Raw genomic sequence first — 9,658 nt, forward strand, 5'->3', positions numbered from 1 at the left:
ACGATCGGCTCTATTACCTGAGACACTGCACTTATGTTTTACTTTGCATGGTGTAGAAATAAGTCATGGCTGATGTTCTCTTGACAGATTTCAAGCCTGGTTCCAGACCAGCCTTCCAGATGTCCTTCCGGTGCTGACAGGCGTGCTGGTGAGCAAACCCTTGTCTTGTCACCTGTGACAGGCCCTTTCGGGAGCATGCGTGGGACTGTTTCAACAGAGATTTGCCTCCTAGAACTCCCGTTGCCTCTCGGGTTGATTGGTCATTTATTCACAGCTGGAATTTACACAAGTCTTGGTTATTGGAACAGTTGCTGTGGGGCCAGTTCATGGTCAGGGCTGGTTGCCGGGGAGGAAGCCTGTAGGCGGTGAAGGTGGGGAGTTTGTCGGTCTCCACCAGTCCCCTTCTGACCCAATTCCTGTCATAAGTTGTTGCTGCTGCTGTTGTTCAGCCACTCAGTTGTGTCCGACTCTTTGTGACCCCACGGACTGCAGCATGCCAGGCTTCCCTGTCCATCACCAGCTCCTGGAGCTTGCTCAAAGTCATCTATTGAGTCGGTGATGCCATCCAACCATCTCATCCTCTGCCACCCCCTTCTCCTCCTGCCTTCAATCTTTCCCAGCATCAGTCTTTTCCAATGAGTTGGCTGTTTGCATCAGGTGGCCGGTGTCATAAGTACCACATGCAACCCTGTCCCCTGAATTGTCGTCCTGATCAGGAGAGCAGGTGTGGTGGTTGGAGTCAATGAGGGAGAAGGGTGCAAGTGTTGGGGGTAGCGGGGGAGTCCTCCAGAAGAGCGTGCTGTGACAAGACCTGTTCCCAGTGACCCATAGAATTCTCCAGGGTCCTTGGAGGGTGCATCAGCACCCGGTATTTCACAGATGTGGAAATGGGAGCTCTGAGAAGAGACAGGACTTGCCCCGGTGCCCCCAGCTGGTTGGCGGAGTGACTGGGACCAGGCCGAGGTGCTTTGGGGTCTGCCCCTCTGTGTGCCTCCTTCCTTTCTGCCAGCATGACCCCACCGACATCCCCATGTGACAGCAGGCCATCTGGTTCCCAGACGTTTTGGAGAGTGAAGGATACCCCTGGAGATGATTCCGGCATTATTCCTCCGCTCTCTGCAGATTCGCGTTCTCTTCCTTCCCTTTCAGAAGAGAGATCCCAAGGGCACCAACATGCCAGCTCTCTGCCAGTGTCTTGCCATCATGGGGAGCTTCAGCGCTGAGGCCGCCGCCCGAAGACAGATGGCTGCCTCCGAAGACTTTGGGGCTGCCTGCTTGGGCCTGATGGTATTTCAGCTTTTCTGTTCACAGCTAGTCTTCTACCTGCTTTGGGGCCATGGGTTTCTTCTTAATTATCTGACTTTTCTAAAAATTCTGTTTGAGGGTACAGGGGCCTGTGGCTTACCCCTTCTATAACCCTAGATTTGATGGACAGCTGGCCTTAAAGAATTCTACAGACCAAGTCTCCTCCACCCCGGAGACGTCTGGAGGGTGCCCTGTGGAGCTGGCTTGAGCACCCATTTCAGCAGCTCCCCCTGCGATTTGAACCCAGGGCCAGAGCCGTACAGCAGAGGTGCCAGACACTCTGTGCTGTAAATCGGTCTCTGATTTTCCTGCATCACTTCAGTTCATGGCCATTTAGGGAGTGTGAGAGATCTGGAACCATCGCCAAGGGGAACAGGTGACCATGGCAAGCTGCAAGAAGATCATATGATCACCTTCTTTTGTTTCCCAAGGCCAAGTGTGAGGAGGATGCAGACCTGTTCAGAGACGTCACGTACGCCCTCCTGGGACTCGTGATGAACTTGTGTCTTCAGTCCCCCTTTGTCTCCGAGGTACCGGATTCTTTTCTCCCTCCCTTAACACATTCTGTTGTTCAGAACTGCTCTCGTTGCCCTGAAGAGGCTAGAAGCAGGGGACTCAAACCCTGGCAGTGGGAATGGAGAACTCTGGGCGGAGGTTCCACCCCTGCTCCGCTCAGGGATGGATGAGTCACCCTGTCAGTTATTCATTCTGCAAACCAGCTGAGTGTCCAGGGCGCTGCGCACGGTGCTAAGTTCCACATTTACACAGTCAAATATGATGTGGCCCTCGTAGTTGGGGGAGATGGACGTGGGAAAGAAATGAGAGCAATGGCAGGTGTTGTGAAGGAAATGGGGACCGACCTGGCAGTGGCGAGAAGGAGAGAGTGGAGAGTGGTCGGTTCTACATGAGCGCCCAGAAGGAATCTGCAGATGACTGTGACCAGGACAGGCAAGCTCCTTCTTGCGCTCCCTGTTGTTACAGGTTTGGGCCATGGAGGTGAGCAAGAAGTGCCTGTCTCTGCTGAACAGCCAGGATGGGGGAATCCTCACAGTAAGCTCCCCCCAGGGAAACCCAGAAACTGCTTTCTTTGTTATTCTCGTTTTGTTTTGTTCTGCAGTCACCATGCCTTTGAGCTTCTTCTGACTCTCTCAGGCATGGGGCAGACATACTCCTCAAAACGATGCCCATAAGCACAGAAATACTGAATTTGCCTACAGGTTCAGGGGATTTGGTGACCCCGCCCCCACAGTGCCCATCTGTGGATGCCCTAGAGTCTAGGAACTCCAGTTAAGAATCCTTTTTCTTGAAGGTGTGGAGCTTAACAGCTGACACCAGGTCATCTATCTGATTTGTCCCATATCAAACCATCCTTGTGTGAATAGGACAAGCCAAATGATTTTATTTAGAATCTTTTCTCCATAGTCAAAAAAGTCGGGCACATATTTTAAAGCCAGTGATTATGGAAGAGTTTGTACACAATGGTTTTAGCCACCTTGGCGATAAATGCTGGAATGGCTTTCTTGCTTCTGTTTCTGACATTTGGATAAGAAAACTGCCGCCTGTGGTTAGCACAGGAGATCAGGAGGAAAGTATTGATATGATTCAAGAGGCTGTTTGCTATCATCCTGGGATGTGTTCTTCACTCACATTAGGAATTACCCCAACTTTTCTGCCTATTAGATCTGCCTATTAGGTCTCTAAACCTGGAGAAACAATTGGGGTCACATCCAGGGCAGATCTGGGAAACCAGCCCTTCAAGGGTCACATCCTGGGGACTGGTTCAAGGATTGTGAAAAGGTTCCAAGTAGGTCCAGCAAATCCTGTGTGTGACCAGCAAGCTGACAACTTCCCTTCAGTCAATCCAGACTTACAGGGTAAAGTGTTTAACTGGGCTCGTAGAAGAGGTGGTGGGCTTTAGGTTCCCTGAGACCCTCCAGCAACTGCACAGAAAATTCTGCATGTATCTGCATTTTCATGGGGCTTGAAGGGTACACCACGGTTTTCATCACATCCTCAAAAAAGTTGCATGACCCCAAAAGCGGTAAGCATTGCTGTTCTTGGGGACTTGGGGTCTTCTGGCTGGTGGACCTAGCAGGTAAGTTATCTCACTGGTGGTAAGTTATTATAGCCAGTTTCTGGATGATGGAGAACAGCTGCAAGACTGATAATTAATGAGGCAGCACGGGAGACACCTTCGTGTAGAGGGCAGATGAGGGGAGCACAGCTGGCAGGTGGCCAGTGTGTCTTGCAGTTCTATGGAGAAGACAGAATTCAAACTGTCAGCTACATAGAGCAGAAGACAGAAGTAGGAGACAAGGGGGCTACATTTGGTAGCCAGACATCTATTCCTCAAGCATAAAATATGAGCTTTTTTTTTTCCTTAAGGAATGGAAAGACCAGAGAAAAAATGTTTACTTTCTAGTAGTTGAGAATGCCACCTCTCCACCTGTGAGTGGACAGATTCCCCATAAACACAACATACTCAGACATACTGCTTTTCTCATAAATGTGACTTGCAAGCTGAGAGTCACAAGGCGTTTCAGGAAGGCCATACAAATAAATAGACACAGCAGAGTAAGCAGAAAATTTGAGTCCAGCAAAAAAAGTAGAGATGAAATAGGAAAGAGAGGAAAAAACTAATAGCTATCATTTGTATCTTCAGAAAGATTCAAAATGGTGTTATGGCCATAAAACAGTAACAACTTGCTATTTAAAAAAAAAAAAAAATCCAGAACTGGAAAATAAAATCAATAAAGTCTCCCAGAAATTAGAATAAAAAGATTCAGGAAAGATAAAAGTCCCAGAGGATCAATCCAGGAAGTCTACCATGTAATAGGGTCCTACTGGTATCAGAGCCCCACAGGAATACAGGGCAGGACTTTCTTGCTGAGGGGTGAACGCTGATCCTTTGTGAAGCTGGAATGAGCTGAGCCTTTGTGCGCCCAGGGTCCATGTTGGCAGCCCTTCAGTTTGAATTGGCTACCCAGTAGCTTTACTGTAAACATCAGTACTTGCTATCAATTACTCAACCATTGTATTTTTAAAATCAAGGTACATGTTTTGCATCTAACACTAATGATTCTTGCCTCACCAAACTACTTGTTAACTTTAAAACGTCATCAACATTTTAAGAAAAAAAAATTTTATTAAGGTATAGTTGATATACAATTTTTTTTCTTTTTAATTTATTTATTGAAAGATAATTGCTTTATGGAATTTTGTTGCTTTCTGTCAAACCTCAATGTGAGTCGGCCATAGGTATACATATATCCCCTCCCTTTTGAACCTCCCTCCCATCTCCCTCCCCATCCCACCCCTCTAGGTTGATAAGAATCCCTGTTTGAGTCTCCTGAGCCATACAGCAAATTCCTGTTGGCTAGTTAGTATACAATTTTATATAAGTTTCAGGTGTATGGCATAGTGATTCATAATTTTTAAAGGTGATGTTCCATTTATAGTTATAAAATATTGGCTATATTCCCTGTAGTGTACAGCGTAAGCTTGTAGCTTATTTATTTTGTACATAGTAGTTTGCACCCCTTAATGCCCTACCCTTTTCTTGCCCCTCTCCCCGTGGGAACATTTAATCATCCTTTCCTTTCTGCTTCACTCAGAGAGCTGCTGGCGTTCTCAGCCGCACCCTTTCTTCCTCTCTGAAAATTGTTGAGGAGGCCCTCAGAGCAGGAGTGGTGAAAAAGATGATTAAATTCCTGAAGGTAAAATAATTTCATTAGTTACAACCCCCTGAATTTTCAGGAGTGTCATCTTTTATTTGGGGAACAGAATTAAGGAGGGCTTTGTTCAGCAAAGGTCCTGCCATTTCCCCTCTGCTAGATTTTAACCTTCTTGAATGGGAATTCCCTTCTGCCTATTCACCTAGACTACTCTGACCAGCAGTGTAAGATTGTTGGACAAACAATTGTTCATTAGGCAAATCCATAAAAATGCTTACCACTCAAGCCTAACTTTAAAAATGTATGGCCTCTGTCTCCAGAAAAGATGGTCTGAATGGCTTCAACAAGGTTTCTCAGGCCCTCGTTCTGTTCATGTTTTCCTGCTCACGATGCTCTTTCCAGTTTCCTGGAAAGGTTGGGGGGTGATTCCATTTATAAAATATGTAGGTTTCAGAGTAACCATGTGATTTTTAAACGTATGTTCAGATTTTCCCTGTAATATGAGTGCAGTGGAAAATCCCATGGACAGAGGAGCCTGCCAGGCTACAGTCCATGGAGTCCAAAGAGTCAGACACTACTGAGTGACTGAGCACACACACAGAAACACAAGAGTTAGATAGATTCTCCTGAACGAGGAGATTAGTTACTAGGTGGCATCTCTGGATCCCAGTTGCAATATACATGCCCAGTGAGGTTCACTCACCTGAATTAGCTTGATGACCCCACAGGAGATTCATTCATAAACCCCTAGGCTGAGTGGCATCAAGAAGGGTGCTTGCTCTGTGAGGGGGCTACTGCTGGGGCAGGGGTAGTATCGAGGGGGCAGAATGGTGGGTCTGAGTTAGACTGCCACATGGTTGATGGTCATCATTTACTCTGTGTAACTCTTACATACCCACCGGAGCCTGCTGATTGCATGTACACACATGTGTGCATTATGCATGCATTTCCTCACACATGCATTTTAAAGACCCCTGCATAGGGTGATTTTAAGGGTTATGATTTGACAGTTATCACCTCTTAAAATGATCTAGGTTCCTGACATTCTCCATGCAGACCTGTGAGCCTGGCAGCCCTAGCAAGTCAGCCCTCGTTCTCAAATGGTGAAATGACATGGGAGGGCCTTTGCCTCCCTTCTTGGTAGATCTGCCGGTCGACAGCATCATTCTTTTCTCAGCCCCTCACTCCTAAAGCCTTCCACAGATAATTAATTACTCGGGTGTACATGACAGGCCTCCATTCATAGTGGGGCTGCGGGCCGTTCTACGGAGAATGTGAGTGACACTGCACCCCGGCAGGGACCAGGCCCCCCTTGCCCAAAAGCACACGTATTGTCAGCAGTGCTCTCTCAGAAGTTAAAGAAGCCACAAGCATAATCCCAGCTGCCCACTGTCGTTTCCGGCCAGGAGCAACCATAGCATTGATTTTCTTGTTCTCACTGCACTCTGAAATGTAGGCAGGAGGCCAGACTGCATCACGTTATGCAGTAAAGATACTCGCCATCTGCACAAACAGTTATCAGGAAGCGCGAGAAGAAGTGGTAAGACTGGATAAAAGTAAGTGATCGTTTCGTTAACCCAGAGGTTAATCTAGCCTCAAAGCTGCAGAGGGAGCTGTGGGCGAGGAGGGAGGAGAGACCGAGGAGGCTGCGCCACGCCTCCCCGCACTCCTGCAGTGTGTTCGGGGACCCTGTCACCTCACCTCCAGCTCTGAATGCCTTTAGTTAGCCTTTGGAAGCTCATGGGCACTGCTCCTGTGCTAGAGACTCAGCAGGGAAACAGCTAGAAGAGAACGGAATCTCCCAGCTCTGAGGAAACTAAGACTGTTTCCATTCCAAAGCACTCTCCTCAGACGACCTAACATGGGTCCTCTCCCTTCCCGGCAGAAACACCTCAGTGACCACGTGTGATGGAGAGTCCAGCGTGGCTGTGGTCTAATCACCAAACTGCCCCCGTCACAGGGGGCAGGGCCTGCTGCCACTGAACTTCCCACCCCTTGTGAATGGGAACTGAGGAGGGCCCACCGAGTGGGGAGCAGGACCCTTCCCTGTGGAGCCTGTCCCTGGCCCTGCAGGTCCGGGGTGCCGGCTCACGGCCTCCCGCTCAGGCAGGAGCTGTTGAGAGGAGCGGAGAGGTTCAGCATGGGGAGGTAGAGAGGACAGACCTGTCTGAGGCCGAGTCAGCATTCCTGGGACGGCCGAGTGCTGTGAGCTCCTGAGGCCCCTCAGAGACACGGCCAGGAGCCGAGGAGCTTTGGCGCACTCAGTAGGGATTCATCGAGCGGGTGACACGGCTGGCCTTCCACCACCCCCTCTCCGTGCCCACCATGTCCCCCTGCCAGCCTCCCTGCCTGTTCTCCTCCGCCCCGTAGAGCTCGGGGTTCTAATGCAGCTGCTGGACTCGGAGGATGAGATCCTGGTGGGCAACGCCGCCCTCTGCCTGGGGAACTGTATGGAGGTGCCGCACGCGGCCTCGTCCCTGCTGTCCACGGACATCGTGCCCATCCTCCTGAAGCTGGCAGGCGGCGATGCCCAGCAGACAGCCGTGCAGCTGAACGCAGGCATCGCCCTGGGGAAGCTGTGCACAGCGGAGCCCAGGTGCGCAGGGCCAAGAGGAGCCAGCTCCTTCTCTGCAGGAACCCCCCCACCCCGCCCAGGACATTGGGGAGCCCTCAGGCTGAAGCCCGTGAGGGGACACAGCATGGGACAGGGGTCTTTCCTGGCACCACCAGCCATCGTCGTCTCTCTGCTCAGCTCCCGCAGTCGCCTCTTCCCTCTCCTCCTCCCTATCCTCGCACCATCCCCACCTCTCTCTCCTGCCTTTCTGTCTCCTCTGCTTTTCCAGAAACAATTAAACCTCTAACTTCATTTTTTTTTTTTTTTTAACTTGGGGCCTAAGCATATGGAAGAGTGCCCTGTAGGGTACGTTCTTGAGCTGGAGAAAACAGGCGAGCTGGGTGGGGGGCAGGCCGATGAAGAGCACCCGACAAGCCAGGCCAGGAGCCTCTGCGTGACCGTGCCTGTCTCAGCTCAGGCTCCCACTCCGCTCTGTCCTGATTTGAGGCGCGGGAACACCTGGTCCTCGTGCTCCTGGAAGGCGCCCATGTGCCTGAGCGTGGAGCCCTGGCCCCCGAGATGTGCCTTCCACAGCCAGGGAGGGGCTGTGGCCAGCTCGCTTCCTTCTCGCCCAGCCTCACCCTCCGATCCCTCCTCTAGATCCCTCCAGCTGGCCTGGGTCACACCTAAGGTCCTTCCAAGTTCTGATTGTTCGAATGGAAAGAATGGATGAAAGCTTTCTTCTACAGAAAGCAAGGCACATTAACTAGGATGGGCTCACTGTGGCAGCCTGCCGGGCAGTCCCTGAGAGCGGAGCCCGACGGGTCCCTGGCACATCTGCCACTCATGCAGTGGGTGTTGCTGTGTTCCCTGGGCCTCCTGAGGGCTCCCCACTTTGATCTTCAGGGAGACAGCATCTGCCCCATCCCGCCTTCCCAGCCAGCTTCTTCCTGAGCCAGGGGGATGCCTCTGGGCACCAGATGTCTGTGCCTTGGCATTTACGTCCTGAAGTTTGTGCTTTGATCATGACAGGTTTGCTGCTCTGCTGAGAGAGCTTCATGGGATGGAAATTCTCAACTCTACCATGAAGTACGTGGAGAGTTCTTGAGAGACGTGGCGTACATGTGGGTTTTGCCTTTAACTGTTCACTCTAGTTGTTCCTATGCTAATAAAGACTTTTTGAATATCCACTCCAGACCTGAACGTGGATTTTCCGAGCGCTCATCAGTTGGTTTTCATTAGTCATGAGACTTTCCCAGGCTCTGATAAGTAATGGGTCTTGTTGGGAACTAGATTTCGCCTAATACCTGCCTTGGCCCTTTTGTTGTTTTCTGCTGGCACTGCGCTAGAACCATCAGGTTTTTCAGCAGTGGCTTCAACCTCTCTTTTCCAGCTCTGAAGTGCCAAGACACAGGCCTAGTGACATCTGCGAGGCAGTAGTCTCTTCGAGCCTGGCCTGCCATTGTGGCACAAAGTCTTTAATTCAGTGGGGTGAGCAGTGGGTGGTAAGCTCCCTGGCAGGGAGTTCTGTAAGGTTCAGGGGAATCATTCCTGCAAGCACCTCCCGGTGCCTCCATGCACCCCGAGCAAGGATGCTGTAACACGCCATTTCTCAAACAGTCTTCAAGTGCCAAAGCAGGGGGAAACTCTTTCTGCGCTGAACTCTCACAAACACAAATGTAATCTATTTCTCTAACCCACCTTGCTCTCCCACCCCCATCCCCAAAAGGCACTGCTCCCTTACAGTTGCCCCAAGTCCACTCTGAAACTGACCGGTCACCTCTGAACCCCAGGTCCCGAAGCAAAATGTCCAGTAAGTGCCGCTGCCCTTCCACTTCTCAGTACAATCACTTGACTCTTTTAGGGTCAGAGGCAGGACCTTCATGGTATAGCGAATGCCAAAGACTCCCAGACCAAAGTTCCAAATATCTGTGGCCCTACTTACCCTGCTACCTGGCAGCTGTGTGACTGGACGAGTCCCATAACCTCTCTGAGCCCTGTTTGCAGCGTTTGGAAAAGCTGGAGTAATGCCTGTCCAACCTATCTCCAACATTACTGTGAAGATTAAATGAAGTTTTGGGGGTAAAGACACAAGGAATTGCAAAATAGTACACAAATATATGAG

The 9,658-nt window shown here is 50.3% G+C and overlaps 1 protein-coding gene across 40 annotated transcripts in view; it reads left to right on the top strand.

Moving 5' to 3' along the window:
- Nucleotides 1-8,723, top strand: part of TTC12 (tetratricopeptide repeat domain 12) — a 50,239-nt gene extending 41,516 nt beyond the window's left edge. For all 40 annotated transcript variants that reach the window (XM_081545212.1, XM_081545182.1, XM_081545208.1 and 37 more), the window contains 8 exons: nucleotides 88-148; nucleotides 1,150-1,287; nucleotides 1,737-1,835; nucleotides 2,287-2,355; nucleotides 4,920-5,021; nucleotides 6,436-6,535; nucleotides 7,350-7,575; nucleotides 8,566-8,723. In XM_081545212.1, coding sequence (XP_081401338.1) covers nucleotides 88-148; nucleotides 1,150-1,287; nucleotides 1,737-1,835; nucleotides 2,287-2,355; nucleotides 4,920-5,021; nucleotides 6,436-6,535; nucleotides 7,350-7,575; nucleotides 8,566-8,641 — 871 coding nt within the window. In that variant the 3' untranslated portion in view covers nucleotides 8,642-8,723. The remainder of the gene's footprint in view (nucleotides 1-87; nucleotides 149-1,149; nucleotides 1,288-1,736; nucleotides 1,836-2,286; nucleotides 2,356-4,919; nucleotides 5,022-6,435; nucleotides 6,536-7,349; nucleotides 7,576-8,565) is intronic.
- The last annotated feature ends 935 nt before the right edge of the window (nucleotides 8,724-9,658 follow it).

This window comes from Giraffa tippelskirchi, chromosome 11 (assembly GCF_054371585.1).
Source record: "Giraffa tippelskirchi isolate mGirTip1 chromosome 11, T2T-mGirTip1v1.2.pri, whole genome shotgun sequence".
Lineage (NCBI taxonomy): Eukaryota > Metazoa > Chordata > Mammalia > Artiodactyla > Giraffidae > Giraffa > Giraffa tippelskirchi.